This window comes from Pseudochaenichthys georgianus, chromosome 8, assembly GCF_902827115.2.
Source record: "Pseudochaenichthys georgianus chromosome 8, fPseGeo1.2, whole genome shotgun sequence".
Taxonomy (NCBI): domain Eukaryota; kingdom Metazoa; phylum Chordata; class Actinopteri; order Perciformes; family Channichthyidae; genus Pseudochaenichthys; species Pseudochaenichthys georgianus.
In genome coordinates this window covers 3,389,718-3,408,363 of record NC_047510.2, presented here as the reverse complement: position 1 = coordinate 3,408,363, position 18,646 = coordinate 3,389,718, and the positions used below count along the sequence as shown (strand labels likewise).

Here is an 18,646-nt window from a genome sequence, read left to right as displayed (position 1 = left end):
GTGAAGTAACTAAAGGTATTAAATACCATTTACCTCTGAACTGTACAGGAGAAGAAGAACAAAGTAGCAAAACATTGAAATACTTAAGTAAAGTACAAGTATCTCAACATTGTACCTAAGTATAGTACTTGAGTTTATGAACTTGGCTATAACCAGTGGCTATAGGCTATAAAGATAGAAATACTAAGCCTTGCACAGAGGCATGAAAATACATTTTCAAAATGCTCAACAGTGCTGCCAAAATTATAAACTGACTGCTACACAATTAAAATAAATGCTTTTATATATTTCTATCAGATGTGACTCTTTAGCGTTTCTGTTATTATTACCTGCTGCTTTACTTGGTCTGACTGCTGAAATCCTCTGTTCCTCATTTTAAACCCGATATTCCGTGAGGTCGGGGGGCTCGGGTCCTTGTCACCTTTTTCATACCTGATGAGTTTGCATCCCTGACTACAGTTGCTTTAGCGTGGAGAAGCTAGTAAGCCTACTATTTGATTTGTTTTAGATAGGCACTACATGTTTCATATGCAGACCTTATTTTCCAGTTCCATGTCAAAACAGTTATGTTCTAAAACGGATTCTAAATGGCAGAGGCATTGTTCAAGAGAGGCAACTAAAAGTTACAAAGTTATTCTTTAAAGGAATGGTATGCTCATGACACTCATTTTTTAAAAATTATCATCCGATAAAACAGACCAGTCTCTGCCAGTCTCTCTCTTTTTTTCTTTTTAATCCGATGACATTATCAGTGATTTTAAACTGATTATATACCGAAATAACATCAACACTGTGGGCGCCGCCATTTTCCGGACGTGACGTAATCCATGCGTTTGGTTTTCGAAGACACGTTGATCTCCATGTTATTTACTGTAGTTTCTCTATTCAAATATGCCTCACTGTATCGCGAAATATTGCCATAATTCGGATAGGAACAATCCACGGAATGCTCGGTTCCATCTGTTGCCAAAAGGTAAGCGTAAGAAGTACATTCGGAGGCAGTGGCTAGCGAAATGTGGCCGGCCCGAACCGAGAGATTCACAGGCTCATGTATGCAGCGAACATTTCACATTTCCGGACGACTACTCTGAGAGTATGATAAAACATAACATGGGATTTATGGAACAACCATTACTCAATGGAGATGCAGTACCATCGGTCTTTCTGGTGTCATCACCGACCAGGACACCAGTTCGGCCAGTAGAGAAATCGCCCTCTGCAAGTGTGAAGCGACGGAGGAGCAGAAGTAGTGCTCGGAGTAAGAATAAGGTATGTTATAGCGCATTTCCATTGCAGCGGCTAGCCCCGTTTTAACGTCCAGGCCAGGACAGTTTTTGGTGGCCTTTCCATATAGCGTAGTACCGGCTAGTGTGTATTTCCCCCCAGTTTTTCCGGCCCCATAAAATCGTGATTCTATGGCCAGGGACAACGAAGCTGAGTATGCTAAACTAGAGGGAATTGCTAGCAAGGGTGGTACTACATGCATACATATAGTATCTTATATCATCTTCCCATTATACACACATGCATTTCCAAACATTTGGACTACCTATGTTGCAAATGTATTATCTTTTCAATTTACACACGGCATCTATTGCACGTCTGTCCGTCCTGGGAGAGGGATCCCTCCTCTGTTGCTCTCCCTGAGGTTTCTCCCATGTTCCCTTTAAACTGTGGGTTTTCTTCTGAAGTTTTTCCTTGTACGATGTGAGGGTCTTAGGACAGAGGGTGTCGTATTGTCATACTGATATGTATGGCTGAATTCCCCCATCCAATCTCTTCACATTGGTCAAAACTTGTTCCTCTGCTGACGAGTCCGAACTGAAATACTCCACCATGTTTCCGTGTGTTGACAAAGTGAACGCATGGATGACGTCACGACCATCACGTGACTACTGAAAATGGCAAACATGGCGGCGGCCAGACGGAATATACAGGTCTTGATAAAAAGAGCTATAAAATCATTATTTACCGGGGAATATCGCTGATTTCTTCAGGGTATGGTTTAAACATAACGTTTCACTAAATACTGAAGTTTTGATTAATTATCTAATGAGTGGACCATTCCTTTAAAATGACCAGAAACTAAAATAAATATTCTTCATTTTCAAGAGGTTTTTCGGAGAGGTGCAAAAGATTAAAACATTTTGAGAAACACATCAATACTAAAATATTCTGATGTTTTCAAATGTAGCCCTAACATAGTATTTATACTGTACACACAACATAGAATGTCATCTATGTTATCAAATGAGATATTGTACATGTGTTGCTATGTACACCTGTGCACCTTCTCTTCAGTGCCATGTGTTGCTATGTACACCTGTGCACCTTCTCTTCAGTGCCATGTGTTGCTATGTGCACCTTCTCTTCAGTGCCATGTGTTGCTATGTGCACCTTCTCTTCAGTGCCATGTGTTGCTATGTGCACCTTCTCTTCAGTGCCATGTGTTTCTGGGAAGACGTACAGTATACCAGTAGAGTTGTTCCACTGTTGATCAGAAACCTTAAAAGAATAATCTGCTAGTACATCTTTTCATGAATATACTGAATCGGGTGAGCAGCCTGTAGCTGTTTCTTACCAGGATCAGCACACAGAAGCATTCAGACAAGAACAAATAATCCGATTGAAAGTAAAAAGGGTTGTCTTGTGTGGTGTGATCGGCACAGGCATGATACAATGACAACCTAAAATGAATTATAGCACATTTTTTGGGGTATAGTTTTCTGATCGCTGTCTCAGAGATGTGTCTCCCCACCATATACAGAACAAGAGGAGAAGATTGAAAAGTAAATTGTGAATAATCCACAGAGCACCCTGTCAACTGTTTTTATAGATCTTGCTGTTAGCAGCATGTTGATGTTAGCACTTAGCTCAAGGCATTACACTGAATACAGCCTCACTGTTAATAGCTGTATTGTGGTTGAAATTAGGGATGTCCCGAAAACCTTTTTTTGCTCCCGATCCGATTCCGATCATTTGATTTTGACAATCTGCCGATACCGATTTTTCCCGATCCGATCTTTATGCAATGCATTAAGAGAAAAAAAAGGTAACAGATAACGGCTGGTCATCCAACGCGATGAATTCAGCTATCTTGGCTGTTATGTTTTTGGCCGTTTCACTGTTCTGGGGCAGTTTCTCTTTCCTTTTTAAAAGTCTCTGAAAGTGTCGGTTGTTTCAGTGCCGTTACCTGAGTGGCCGCTGTGTACTCGTCGTGTTGTTGTTGGTGTTTGTTTCTCAGGTAGCGTATTAGATTGGTCGTGTTGAACGTAGCTCTGTTCTTTCCACCACGTGGAACCTCTGCCTTGCAAACATTGCATCTGGCTGTTACACTGCCTTCGCTTTCAATTTTATAATACTTCCAAACTCCTGACATTTTCTCTGTCCCGACTCACCAGCTAAACGTAGCCTCTCGTTAGCTTACTGCTACTATTAGACACTGCGCCCACTCTGTTGCCAGATTTGAGAGGAATAAGCAACCAGGTCTGAAAACAAGCCCAAAGAAAGCAACACATACATGATGTTGTGTAATTTTAAACCAAAACTAAGTCCTCAGGATGACTTTAAGACGTGAACATGGTCATTTTTGTTTTGTAACATTAAATCAAATTATAATTTTTTTTTATAAAAAAACAAAAAAACTCCTGATCCCCGATTTTTTTCTCCCGATTACGATCTTTTGAAAATCACGTGATCGGCTCCGATCCCCGATCACGTGATCGGATCGGGACATCTCTAGTTGAAATGTTGCCGTTGATGTTCCATTAATTGCCATTGTATTGAACTGAAAGCATAATCTAAAATACTCATATCTCAAAACAATAGAAAATAATCTTGATAGTTTCTTCTGGAGTTATAATCTATATTACATAGTCTTCCTCAGCAGTTCGAGTTAGAGGAATCCCCCCGTAGAGTGGTGCAGGAATCAGTTCTAAACCCAGAAATGCATTTAAGCAAATCTGGTTCTCTCGTCTTGAAGTCAATGGTTTTTTAAATCATTTTTTGGTTAGATGTCTGAAATAAAGTCTGTGGTTAACACAAGCGTTCAGGTTTTGTTTGACAACATGGAATATGTCAGTATATACCCCACTGGTGAATGTCTGAAGCTTCTACGTGTCTTAAGAACACTAAACGTCATCACGCTGAACATTAGCCACTCTTAGCTTAGCTTGGGGATGCAGAGCCATACAACCGTGATGTAGTTTAAAGGGGACCTATCATGCAAAATACACTTTTTGATGTCTGTTATACATCAACATGTGTCCCCGGTGTGTTAGGGAACTCACGCAGCATCAGAAAATAAAACCCTTTCTCTTTTTCTCCGTACCCAAATCTCTAAAAACGGGGCTACAGCGGAGCTGATCCAGATTTGCGTCCGATATGACGTAATATCGGAAATGTAAGTAAAAATTAACTCACCTTGTGGTCTAACCGGCAAGAGGGAAAGCCTTTGAGCTCCAGACTGTTTCAGAGAGAATCCTTGATAATCCATGATATGGCGTTTCATCACCGCAGTATCTGCCGGTAGCATCTCCGGCATGAGCAGGCATAAGCTCCGCCCCTCTATTTTATCAATCTTTTTTTAAATAAAGCTTTATATATAAAATGAGCACTTTTGAAACAGGAAGTGAAATAGAGGGATATGAGGCATGGCTAGAATGGGTGATCTGTTTGGTATTTTGAGCAAAACATCTCATAGTTTTTTATATATTTTTATATATCTGAGACCTATGCTATTGCCTAAAAATAGAATGATAGATGACCTTTAAATATAGCTTAATGTTAGCTTCTTACTTCTGTAGCTTCAGACACCGGAAAAGTGGTGTAAAAAATGGAGATGATCCTGCTGAACACATTGTGTACACACATAAATGTGTGTTTGCCACAGAGCATATTTACTGCAGTATTTAAAAATCCAATAGAAAAATGTTATAGCTTTTCGTGGAGGGAGCTGTTGAGATGCTAACTTCCGGGTTGATCCGCAAATACATGTCATCACTGCACCACTCTATTGTTTCACACAATAATAAATAGCATAACATGAAATGAACCTTTTTTTATCGGCTTCACAAGAGAAAGGCCTCCGGTCTCTTTTGTACCTGGTAAAACTTTAGTGTGTAGTTATAATGAAGGTTTTGTTTGAAGATTCTCTAATTGTTTGCCTTGTTAGTTTGGCTTTCGGAATTGAAACGATAAACGCTAAGAGGAAGAAAATCAGTTTGGGTTAGTCAATTACACTGAACAAAAATATAAAGGGTTAGGGTAATGTTGTGAATCGAGTGGCCTGTGTTCGTCGTCCATAACATACGCCTGCGCATACCATAACCTCACCACCACCATGGGCCACTCGATTCACAACATTACCCTAACCCTACCCCTCACACCAGATACTGACTGGTTTTCGGACCCCTCCAATAAAGCAAAACTGCACGTTTCAGAGTGGCCTTTTATTGTGGCCAGCCTAAGGCACACCTGTGCAATAATCATGCCGTCTAATCAGCATCTTGATATGCCACACCTGTGAGGTGGGATGGGTTATCTCGGCAAAGGAGAAGTGCTCACTATCACACATTTTTTCAGATTTGTGAACAATATTTGAGAGAAATGGTTATTTTGTGTATAAAGAAAATGTTTTAGATCTTTGAGTTCATCTCATGAAAAATGGGAGCAAAAACAAAAGTGTTGCGTTTATATTTTTGTTCAGTGTATCTTCCAGTAGTTTCTCAAGAAGAGTCCACGTCTTTTCAGCACTTAGCCCAGATGCAATGGAGTAATAAGATATATACATGCCATGGTAGATGGTACTACATACATAAAGTCCCCTGTATGCCATACATTTGAATTATAAAGTTTCTACCTCCTGAAGATGTTCCCGTAGTTACGAAATATAAAATTATAGTTTTGAGATAGTATGCCAGGATTATGAAATACTTCACTTATAATTGAGAGTAATCTTTTAGATAAGATAAAATATCATTTGCTTTGTAGGCCATCGTTTCCCCATAATTTGGAGATACTTGGTGACAACTATAATATACTTTACAATGATCAGAAATAGGACATAATCAGGGATACTAAAAGAAACCCATAATTACCGAATAAGTAACAAATACCGGGTCAGGATTAATACTGTCATGATTTGACATTTACAAAGAAAAACTCAAATCTCTTTTTCAAAATAAAAGTTGTGGTTTAAACAAGGCACATTCACTACCACAAAGAAGATGGCAGTAGTTGCCGACTGCAGTTCCTTTATTAAAAAATGTACCTTCACACTTTGAGTTTACATAATGTTCTCTTTGGAACTCCACTTTCTTTCACTCTCACTATTGTTCTGACTTGCTGTTTCCTTTCATCTAACCTTAACGGCCCGTCCACACAGCGGCGTGCGTTGACGCTTGCCGGCGGACGTGTCTGAAACTCGACCAACGGCCAATCACATGAATCTCCGCCCCTGACACACAAGCAGCGGTTTGATTGGCTAGAGCTCGTACTGGCATACGATTCGATTGGCTGACGCTTCTGCCGAGGCGTCAAAAGTTGAACATTGCTCAACTTTTGCAGCGAGCCACGCCAGCTACGCTCCGCGTCGCTTCCCACGATGCATTTCGGCTAAAAGTGACGTCACCCCATTCAAAGTGAATGGTGAAGCGTCAACGCACGCCGCGGTGTGGACGGGCCGTCAGTGTTCCTGTTATCACAGCCAAACACGTTGGGAACTCACAAACCTCTGAATCATTTGACAACACAGCAGTTTATTGCAGGTCTTGTGACAATGGAAACCTTCACAAACATGACAGCAGAGACATCCTGGGGCTGGCCGTCTGACTGATCTCAGGTCTGCTCCTCCTCCCCCCCTCATGTGTGTGTCAGTGCAACTGAGTGCACCTCTGTTTCTGTAGCACTCAGGCCTATGTTTGATAATGACAGAGAAAAAACACCTTTCTGTACCGAGCCCCCAGGCAGGGAGCCGGGCGTCGAAGCACATTTTTATAATCGATAATTATTTTTGAGCTAAATCAAATATCCAGAACAAACCCTTGAATAGCCTTTTAAATCATTACGGCCTAAAAGAAGTCAAATGCGCTAAGAGCCAAAGCCAGAGTTATCTCCTTGTCCATTCTTCTGACTGAGCCGAGAGCGGACATGATGGAGAGGATTGGAGGCGGGGCTTAAGGAAAATAAAAGTATGCTCTATGGACCGCATGGATGTGGAAGATCGCTCAAAAGATCCAGGGAAGATCTGATAATAATAATAATAATAATAATACATGTTATTTATATAGCGCTTTTCCTGGTGCTCAAAGACGCTTTACAAGCAAGTAGAGAAATAACAACACAAAGTAAAAGTGCTGAGCCAGGTGGAATGGGGCGGGGGGAGAGGGTTAGCAGTCGACAGCAAGAGTGAAAAGGTGAGTTTTGAGGCTGTTTGGAATGACGTGAGAGGGTTGGCAGATCGGATGGGAGAGGAGTTCCAGGGGGGGGGGCTGCAGCAGAGGGCCTGTCTAGGGAAGGTCTAGGGACAGTTTAGGGAAGATCCATAAAACGACTAGGGAAGACTTGGATAAGATCCAGATAAGATCTAGGTATTTTTGTACTTGAGAGTCAGTCCAGTTTGGCTTTATGCGTCACTGAGCTACTTTGATAGGAATGAACGAGGCCCTTCAACTCTGGATCCAGTTCTCTGCATACGTCCACAATGAGGACAGAATGACTGACATGGTGACTGAGAGATGTTTGTTGGTGTTCTCTGTGAACACCAATGAAAAGATGCACAACCTGCAGCTATGATGTTGAGCCTGGAGGGTGGAAAGCCTTCTGTACCTGGAGGGTTGCTGGTTAGAATCCACTATATGGACTGAAGGACGTCTACCAGAAGACCTGGGCTACACTGGGACAGCTCTGTGGAGAGAAACATGCAGGCTCATCAAACTGTCCCTGGGTCAGGTGACCAGGGGTTGGAAATGCTTGGTATAAAGTCAGATCTTGCTGTTCTCCAGGTGGGAGTCGATGTGTTTGATGAGGGCGTCGTCAGGGTAACCGGTGGGGAAGGTCAGCTGACACAGGGGACAGCTCCGAGCAGCACTCTCCTCTGACTCCATCCATAACTGTGTGACAGAGGACAGAGGGGGAGGGCAGAGGGGGAGAGAGAGGAGGACAGAGGGGGAGAGAGGAGGAGAGGGGGAGGACAGAGGAGGACAGAGGGGGAGAGAGGAGGACAGAGGGGGAGAGAGGAGGACAGAGGGGCAGAAAGGAGGACAGAGGGGGAGAGAGGAGGACAGAGGGGGAGGAGAGAGGGGGACAGAGAGGAGGACAGAGGAGGACAGAGGGGCAGAGAGGAGGACAGAGGGGGGGAGAGGGGGGGAGAGGAGGAGAGAGGGGGAGAGAGGGAGGGACAGAGGTCAAACTATGGCGTGATCACGGAACCTGTTTTTACTTCATGTACACACGCTTTGTAATCCATTGGATGTCAATGTGTTCAATGTGTGATGTATTCCAAGTATATACAGTTTTATCTTTTATTGGAAATCCCCCTTTTACTTCGTTATTAATATAAATATTTCATTTTAATTTATCTTTTATTAATTTTATTTATATACATATTTTTATTCTTTTTTTTAAAGAAGGAAACGGGGAACGGACCCGTTGGCGGTTAGGGTTAGAGAATGCTCATTGCTGCATTGATTGGCTGTCTGTACGTCTAATGGTACTGACATCATCCAATTGAAGACATCCTGGGAGATGTGTCTGGACAGCAGTTTGACCTTCACACATCAGAGGACGAACTAAAGATAAAATACAATTCCTGTGTTCTCGTTTCTGTAGTTTCAGCTTTCTCTCGATTGATGGACCGCACGGTGCGATACAATCAGATGAGATGAGGTTCAACGTTATGGTCCTCGCACAAGTGCTAAACAACGGAATGCAGTGAGCAGAACATTTGAACATGAGTCGTGGTTCCTGATTGGTCCGCCTAGATGTGAAAATGATTTCCCAGGTTAATGCAGCAACAATCGTCTAAATCTAAATACCTTTCTCTTTAAGTTTGTTTCTTTTTTAACTGCTATACATATTTCATGTGTCTGGTCCTCCGTTGGGAATTACTTGTTTTTTTAAACCTCTTTTTTCCCGTAATAGTTGCTTTCCCCTCGAGGACTCCAGAGACGCTTTCAGCTGCTTTGTGTAATCCTCATCATGGTTTCTACTCACGTTAATGGAGGGCCACGACTGAGCATGCTCAGTGTTCATGTAGGGAGGCAGATGGCAGGAGAGGGTGGAGGGGCCCTCAGGGGACGAGAAGGAGGGGTGGCGGGGCTGTTTCCTAGGATATGAGAATGAGGGGTGTAGGGGCTGTTCCCTCGGTGACAATGAGCCAATCCCAATGGCGCCGAGCGTCCGAGGCGGGCTGGCAGCCGGAGACAGATACGTACAGACGTCCTGTGAAGGTACGTGAAGCCCCCCCCCCAATCAGTCATCAAGATGTAACACATGAGAAGAGCCACACACATCAAGATCCTCATTACCTCTTCATCATCAGAGGACTGTGGGGGGGTCACCAGTGGGGTGGGCTCGGGGGGGTTATCATGGCGACAGAAGTGATGTACCTGAAGAAGAGGGGGGGGGAGGGCATCAGCGTTAGTTCTTTGTAACCAAATGTCTCTCAGAGGGGCGTGGGGAGGGGCTCCTTACTTTCATCTAAAGTAACAGACAGAGAATCAGCACTTTGGAAACAGGGCTAAAACAGAGGGGATTATGGGTAATGCAATGATATGTTTGGTGTTTCAGCCAATCAGAGACAGGCTCTGTATATACCTGAGACCTATAATATATTGTTGGTAATTAGTTAATAGGGGACCTTTAATAGATATGTATAGCTGTTGAATATCATTCAAATGAATACCACCGCTTAGGTTAAGTGTCTCTTATCATTTACCGCGCGTGATAATGCCACACTGCTCTCGCTAACCACTGCAGTAGGTTCACACTGCCAAAACGAGTTTCTGAAATACAACAGTGAGGATGTGTATAATGTTGAAGTCTGCACGTTTGGATCAAAACACGTTTCTGACTGCGTGTTAACGTGTAAAGGTGTTTTCATGTTTCATTCCGTATGCGTTTGCGTGTAAATGGGGTCTCAATGTCTGCTGTCTTTATTTGCATATTTCTACACTTACATGTACTATTTTGAGTGCGTAGGGTTCCTTTTCCTTTTCTTTTCAGTGAACAGCATGAAGTGTATCTTATTGCACTATTTCACTATTTTACAATTGTTCTTTGTTTTTACTTGCACCAACTATTTTCTGTGTTATTGTGTTGCACTGTTGGAGGAGCCTGTGACCTAATATGTCATCATCATAACTACACTGCAGCTATGTACTACGTCTGACCAATAAAAGCCTTGAAGTGTGAAGGAAGAATCCAAATGTAGAGAGTGAGCATGCTACATTTCCATATGTTTCCAATGTGAGGTCACTACTTATCCGACCTCCGACGTCCACTGTTAAGGGAGTGCAGCGTTGGACTGTTAGCACTGAGTAAGTCCCTGAAAGTCTCACCTCAGCAGCCAGAGGGAAGCCCAGGTCCAGAGGACAGTGATGAGGACTGCTGCTCAGACTGCCTCCCCCTCCCCTCTCTCCTCCCCTCTCTCCTCCCCTCTCTCCTCCCCTCTCCCCTCCAGGTCCGTGAGCCGACGCCGGTCTGACCAGGCCCCCAAATGAGGTACGAAGCTGGGGTTTGTTTTGTCCATAGCTCTGCTTCTCCCCCAGGAGGGTCCTGGGCTTGGGGAGTGTTGACACCGGATCCCTCATCAGCCAAGCCAGGGGCCGGCGGAGGCCTGAGGGGTCAGATACCTTGGAGAGGGGCAAAGGTCAAAACTATGAATGTGACACTGACAGCTGGTGGCGCGCGCACGCACACACACACACACACGCTCACACTCACTAAACGTCCCCTTTTCCCCCTCCCATTTCTGTAGCGCGACCATGAGAGCACGCTTGTGAGTGTACAATTATTTAAACATACATTAAACTAAAGTACGCGATACTCGCATGACGGGCAGCGAACGGCAGTTTCGCCGGCGTCTCCCCAGCAAAGGGGAATGTGCAAATAAAAGGCGCATCACTTCCGTGGTTTAAATATGATTTAATGAAGCATGCAGTTTATTCCTCCTTTTGCGTTTCTCAGTGACGGGGGATGATTGTGTGATAAGATAGTTCACCTGTTTATGTGAGGGTTTGGGTCGTATAGTCGTTCTCATGTGTGCGGTGTCGACGATGCTCTTTTTGAATCAACTGTGTAACTAACTGACGGTAAGCCTGTGGGGAGGGGCTATGTGTTCCTGTGGGGAGGGGCTATGTGTTCCTGTGGGGAGGGGCTATGTGTTCCTGTGGGGAGGGGCTATGTGTTCCTGTGGGGAGGGGCTATGTGTTCCTGTGGGGAGGGGCTATGTGTTCCTGTGGGGAGGGGCTATGTGTTCCTGTGGGGAGGGGCTATGTGTTCCTGTGGGGAGGGGCTATGTGTTCCTGTGGGGAGGGGCTATGTGTTCGTGAGGGACGGTGTTGGCCCTGGACTGCCATTCTGGAGGTTGTTGCAGCAAAGGCAACAGCTCGTGGATGTGTTTACTCCATAAGTGATAGAAAACCTAATGTTGGTAACTTTGATTTTGTTTATTTAATTTATTCGGTTTCTATATTCTGGTCAAACGGTATATATTTTTTTGTCGTTATAAATACAACTTTTTGAGCTTAAATCAACTGCCTATGTTTACGAACAAAGAGACAAAGAGAACCCCGTCACAATCAACGTGATCAAACTTCACATAGTTAATCACCTAAGTTGAACTCTCCAGCCTCACCTCAGAATAACTGCGTCGGCCCTGGAACTTGGACCGTAGACGGCTGCAGGTTGGCTGATGGGAGTAGGAGGCGGGGCCGTCGGTTGGGGAGTGAGGAGGGGAGGGGGTGGGGTGGAGCCGGTCAGGGGAGAGTGAGGGGCGCTGGGGGGAGGTGGGGGAGAGACGCTGAGGGGCTGGGGAAGGACGGTTGACTTGAGGAGAAAAAAAGAACATAGAATTATTGGAAATAAAGCATTTCTCTCTTACTGCACCCTGCCATCCCACCCAGTGCAGTGGCCTCTTGTCAGTGAATATTTCGAAGCAGAGGGATGATGGTAAGAAACCGTATTGCACAGCATCTTTATCAGAAGCATGAGAACGATACAATTCTTTAACAACATATGCATTACTGATCATCAGGTCATATCCTGGCATGTACGTTTCACACATGCTAACACTATTAAGGTGATAAATACATGATTGTCCGTGTAACTCGGCCTCAGGTCTGAGTCATCGCAGCTAATATTAAATACCTAGCGGAGGCTAATTATTAGGATTATGTCTTTGTGATCGGCCACGTTGCCTATCCCTGGCCGTGTGGGCTGAGGATCATACCACTGACCCTCAAATTCATATATACCCATATTCCCCCTGAGCCACATGTGCTTTGCTTCGACTGTAATACACATTTTGAATACTAAACGTACATGATCACAAAAGAACGTTTGTGGTCGTGAAGAAGCCTCAAATTCACCATCAACATGCCTATTGAACAGCGACGTGCAGTCAGGGAGTATGACGGAAAAAACAAACTAAAGAAAAACTAAATAGTAATAATAAAAAGTCTCCACTGATCTGTGTTGTAAATGTGATTTATGTTTGATTCCAATCGCTTTTTATAGTCAGAATCAGCTAATTTGCCGAGCTCCGCTACAACTACGGGTAGCGATGAGGAGTGAGGCAGGGACGAGCTCTGCCTCCCGTAAGCCCACAGTAACTGGCTGGAGCGCGGGCACTAATTTAACGCGGGCACTTATTTTGTGCCTGCGCTCCAGCCAGTTACGGCACGTCTACACTACAGCGTCGACAGCGTCGAAAGCTCCAATCTGCCCATTCACTTTCAATGGGGTGACGTCACGTAGCCGCGCTTTTTCGCCGAACTGAATTGTGGGTAGCAGAGCGAGGCGTCTCAGGCGACAGAAGTTGAACAATGTTCAACTTCTGTCGCCTGAGACGCCGGAGTAGCCAGCGCCAGCCAATCAAATCCCGTTTCCCAAAATCTGACAGCTGAAGCCGTAGCCAATCAAACCGCGTCTAAGCTGGGAGAGATATCCCGCCGTTCATTTCTATATTTCAAAAAAAGTCGGAGGAGAAACTAACTATCGCCGTAGCAAATCACCCGGTTTTGTATGACCAGACCCTCTTCACCTACCGGGACACAAACCGGAGGAACCAGGCATGGAGGGAGGTGGCAGAGACAGTGGGGGAAACTGGTAGGTTTTCGCCTGTTTGGGGAGTTTATATATATATTGCTCGCATACAATCCCCGGGGGTTTTTGCTTTGTATGTCGGGGGCGGGAGATTCATGTGATTGGTTGTTGGCCGTGTTGCTTGAATAAAATCCCCAAGCTCCAGACACGCCCAGCTCCAAGCTATTTTTGAAGCTGTAGTGTGGACGCTCCGTGGGGTGAGGTGAGGCACAGATGAGATCTACCTCACCTCAGAATGCGTCACCCCACAGAAACTGGCTTCAAAGCGGGCCCTAAGCGCATGCCTGCACCATCTCACTGTATATGTCACACATGTAATGTTTGTAGATCCCTTTATTACATTTATCCTCGCCATCCATAGTCTCTAAAGAACTTATTTCACATATATATGATATGTAGGCCCGCTGGTCTCATCATACAACGGCAATGAACAAAGCACCAGGGGAGGCATCCATAACCTCTGCCGCACTGAAGGGGGCGCACGTGAGCCCACAGGTTCTTGTTGCTACTGTTATTCTACGCAGAGACGGTAGACGCAAACAACAAACTAGACTTTTGAAACTAGAGGAAGATAAGGAGGACTTTTACCAAACAGTAAATAGAGATTGTTGTCCAGAAGGAGAGCATGGACTTCATCTTCAAGTCAAGACCACCATTGTAATGAACATGGGATCTTACTAAGAAAGAACAATCCAATATTTAGATTGTCGGTAGGCCTATCCTTTTGTTGAACGGTCTGTTTAAAATGAATCGAAGCATCAGACTAAAAAAGCTTTTGAAAATAACCGAATATTTCGATTAAGGTCAAAATATAATATTTGTGAATCTGCCTCTGAGAGAGTCCGAGCCTCAGCAGCCATGAACCTCACCGCACGTCACTGCTGTTGAACCTTTTCACCTTTATCTTTAAACTGAGCTCCTATTACTTTATTGGAAAATAGTTGGCAACAGTGGGCTGGGTCTCTCAGGTCAGTCAGTTTAAAAAATCAAACTTAGTTTCGCTGGCTTCTCCAATGACCTACCCCAACCTTTTGTGTGTTTCGTCAAACACCTTACTTGTGTCTGTTTCACTTCCTGTCTTTGGACTTTCCCGCCTTGATTCTTTCCACTTGTGTGTTTGACCTGCCCTTTCCAGCTGTGTTGTGTCAAGTGGTTAGTTTCTGTGTGCTGATGCCTGCCTCCAGTCGATTTCTGAACTTTCTCAATATCTTCTCATTAGTATAGCCTCTTCTTTATGATATGATACCATGAAGAATTACACAAGAATCCACTGGGGTGCTTACGAGGCTCCTGTGAGACGTTCCGCAGAAGGTCGCTCTGTTTCACAGCCAGACTGCGAACACGACCCAACTCTTCCGTTAGCTCTGTGTAGGCTAATGCTAGGTTAACCCTGCAACAACATCAACAACAACAACACAGTCTGAATAACAACATATCACAATCTGACAGATATACACACTGCTTCCGAGTCACACTTACTGTTCGTCCCCGGCCTTCTTTATCCACTCTACGTCGCAGTGCTCACAGTGTGGGGGGGGCTCCTGCACCTGTCTCTGTGCTTCCTGCAGCTTTGCGACCTCCTTCTGCAGCCTCTTGAGCTCGGCCCTCAGCTCCCCCTCCCGGTGGCAGGCCCCCTCCTCCCGGTGCCGGGCCCCCTCCAGCTCGGCCTCCAGGCGCTGCAGCTTCAGGTCGGACAGAGCGTCCAGGCTGCGGGAGCTCTGCAGCGGCCCCCCCCGGCCCTCTGACAGAACCACACACACATCAGTATAGGACACTGGTCGAATGGAGGATGTGAAAATAAGTCTCTGAGCCCGTTCTCTTTGTAATTTGATTATTGAAACATTAGAACATATTTTCTTTTCTTTCAATGTAGTTCAAATATTTTGGGATGCTTTCCAGTTTAAAATTAGAAGAACTTTCCGGTCATAACGTGTGATAATATAAAATGTGGCTTTGCATTTTCTAAAACCAAAAACTGAATTTGGAATGATTCATTTGATTACTTTAACAAGATATTTCGTACACAAATGTTATGTTATCGATATTTCCCTAGTGTTTATGCATTTCTTAATAACGTGAAATTATATAATTAATTAATTAAATTGTGAAAAAGTAAAAAAGCCCAACAATTTCTTTTTCTAAACATCTTAATTCCTGAATGACAACTTGTGGTTTTTTTTTTTTTTCATGTTTTCGGTTAATAATGCCCTCAGTTGTGAATGAATGTTCTAAATCCTGATGTTTTACGAGCTTTTTCTGATGTAATGGGATAATTGTTCAATAAAGTTGAAAAAAAATAAAATAAGAATATGAATGTAACCCGTTCTTGTATTCGGAGCAGTTGGCAGCTTTTATACATCTTCTAAAGCACTAGTCAACAGTCCAAACTCGGTCCGTTCTGGGACTTGAACTGGCGACCCTCCAGTTCTGAAGCCAAGTCCCAGAGCTACTGCCGCCCCCATATTAATGGAGGAATAAGATTAAAAGGATTCAGATGGCAGTTTCCTTTTGATTACTGCCTCCACAACCAGAAGTATGAGGGTAAGTATTGTCGGCTTTGTTGTAAGCTAACTAGCTAAATACCTGACATTGTAACCTGAACCAGGATTACTTCAAGGCTAAGTAACGTACCTTAGCCAAGCAGCTTAATAGTGTTACAGTACAATCTTACATTCTTCTTTATATACTTAGCACTAGGGCTAACTTACGGATATGGAAACAAATTGAGGATTGTGAGCTCCTAGCGTTGACATCTGTAAACCCAAACTATTTACTATTACTTATTTTTGACACTATTATAGTGAAAAGAAAAAAAATGTTAACTTTTATTTGTATAGTGCTGTGTTTACCAAAGCAACCGAAATCACGGCCGGTGGTTGTTAAGCATGAGGAGGGTGCATCGATCCACACTCTTTGACCGTTAGGAGTGCACCATCTGGGTTATCAGAGCATGTCACCATGCTTCACATTGGGATGCACTTATGCACTCAAATAGCACATGTAGCACACAGTCCACCACGGGGAACAGTGCATCTCTGTCTGCTGCTGCACAGAACCCACCTCGGGGAACGTCCAGGCTGGCGTGCAGCTGCAGATGAGACTTGTGTGCGTCTTTGCTGCGGAGTTGAACGCTGAGCTTCTGCAGAGATGTTTCTCTCTGTCTGAGAGCCGACTCCAGACCGCAGATCTGCTCCACGTGCTGCTCTGCCAGAGAGGTCTGGAAAACACACGCATTACGGTGAAACTCAAGCACAAACGGCTGCTCGACACTTAACACAAACGTTGTATTGCCACCAAACAGTGTGTGTGTCTGTGTGTGTGTGTTTACCATCTTGTCCAGGTCCCTCTGGACGTTGCTCTTCTCCAGGTGAATCTTCTCATAAGCCTGGATGACTTCCTCCAATCTCTCCTCTCTTTCCTTACTCTTCTGGAGCTGACAGAAACAGGAAGGAGAAACATTTCAGACTTTGCTTTAAGAGATAATTAGAGTATTTAGTTAGTTGTGTCCATCATTCATCTTGTTAACAAACACAGTCCTTACTTATTTAAGTGCTGCAATCAGCTAAATTAGCGACATGGCTATTGGCACTATATATACTTCAATAGTCTCATATCAAAATAAGAACCAGGATTGACCACAAAGAGTGTCCTTCAGTACACATCGTCAGCTCAGCTGTGATTCACATTGTAACAAATAGCTGCACAAATACAGAGCATTTCGTACAGTATCTACCATCTTATTTAGCTCACATTCAACACACAGGCATTTCTCCAAAGGCAGAATATAGAAGATTGCTGATTTTTGTCACGGTATGAAGAAGAAGAAGAAGAAGAAGAAGAAGAAGAAGAAGAAGAAGAAGAAGAAGAAGAAGAAGATTGTAATGGTACGTCCACACAGCAGCTTTAGACGAATCTTCCAACGCTTCTCTGCCCATTGACTTTGAATGGGGATGACGTCACTTTGCCTCGCTTTTCACCGAACTGCATTGTGGGGGAGCAAAGCGAAGATTTCCAGGATGTCCAGGATTCAAAAGTTGAGCAATGTTCAACTTTTGAAGCTGAGCTGGAAGCGTCAGCCAATCAAATCACGTTTATGCAAATCTGACAGTACAAGCGCTAGCCAATCAAACCGCGTGTAAGCAGGGAGAACCAGACCGCAGTTCATTTCCTCATATTCCAAACGAGAAATTACGGTAGCAAATCACCCGGTTCTTTACGACCAGAACTATTAACGGGATACAAACCGGAGGAACCAGGCATGGAGGGAGGTGGCAGAGACAGTGGGTGAAACTGGTAGGTTTTCGCCTGTTTGGGGAGTTTATATATATATATATTGCTCGCATAAAATCCCCGGGGTTTTTTGCTTTGTATGTCGGGGGCGGGAGATTCATGTGATTGGTTGTTGGTCGCGTTGCTCGCAAAAAATCCCCAAGCTGTCAGACACGCCCAGCTCCAAGATTTTCAAGATTTTTGAAAAGCTGCTGTGTGGACGTACCGAGAGGATGATCATCAGCTTGGACTCAACCTGGGCAGCACATTGAAGTCGTCATTTTACCACATGCTGCATTTCTTCCTCAACAATCAGGATCCGTCCTGCTCTTATCAAGGTAATAACACTTTTGTCAAAGTCAATCGAGCACAGTTTTGATCTGAAATTACATTGATTTGACAGATTTTTGCCAAAATGATTGTCTACTGCTTGCAAATGTTTTAAGTTAACGTTAGCTTGCTATCTAGCTAGTTACTTGGGTAACACATAAGGTACACACAATGTGCTTAGTTACTGAGTAGTGAATAAGGAACGACTAGATAGTTAATGGTTAGTTAATGAGGAGTTCCTCAGTGACTGCGATTGAAGAACTGATGGTTAGTTACTGGTTAACAGACTGGGGGGGTACTGTATTAATGAATCATTAGTTAATGGTTAGTGAATGAGTAGTTCCTTTGATTGAAGAACTCCTGTCCCACCTCCCAAACTTTCTTTTTAGTTGTGCATTGTCATTTGTGCTTGAGAAACATTCCACTTGAACTTCATTTCTATTTTCCAAATAGGTCGATTGTTTAAGCACCTTAGATTACGACCCATAGCCACGTTTTAAAGTGTAGCACCTCTAGTGGTCGTGTAAGAAACAACATGCTCCCGTTTATTCACAAATAACCCTCTCCTAAATTGTGGAATAGTTTGGCCATTAAAATGCTTTTTGATTCGATTTCTAGCGAGAAGTGTATATTGTACTTTTATAATCTACGTCCAGTGGATGTGTAGGATCTATAGTTTGATAGATATTACGAAGATGATTTGAGGTCTCGCCAGGAGAAC

The 18,646-nt window shown here is 43.9% G+C and overlaps 1 protein-coding gene across 1 annotated transcript in view; it reads right to left on the bottom strand.

Moving 5' to 3' along the window:
- Nucleotides 1–6,741: 6,741 nt before the first annotated feature.
- LOC117451659 (TANK-binding kinase 1-binding protein 1-like) overlaps nucleotides 6,742–18,646 on the bottom strand; it is a 66,397-nt gene continuing 54,492 nt past the window's right edge. Inside the window, exons 4-12 of the mRNA XM_034090063.2 lie at nucleotides 16,655–16,759; nucleotides 16,387–16,543; nucleotides 14,806–15,067; nucleotides 14,610–14,716; nucleotides 11,858–12,048; nucleotides 10,560–10,853; nucleotides 9,528–9,608; nucleotides 9,214–9,441; nucleotides 6,742–8,111 (exon numbers count right to left, since the gene is read on the bottom strand). Coding sequence (XP_033945954.1) covers nucleotides 7,983–8,111; nucleotides 9,214–9,441; nucleotides 9,528–9,608; nucleotides 10,560–10,853; nucleotides 11,858–12,048; nucleotides 14,610–14,716; nucleotides 14,806–15,067; nucleotides 16,387–16,543; nucleotides 16,655–16,759 — 1,554 coding nt within the window. The 3' untranslated portion in view covers nucleotides 6,742–7,982. The remainder of the gene's footprint in view (nucleotides 8,112–9,213; nucleotides 9,442–9,527; nucleotides 9,609–10,559; nucleotides 10,854–11,857; nucleotides 12,049–14,609; nucleotides 14,717–14,805; nucleotides 15,068–16,386; nucleotides 16,544–16,654; nucleotides 16,760–18,646) is intronic.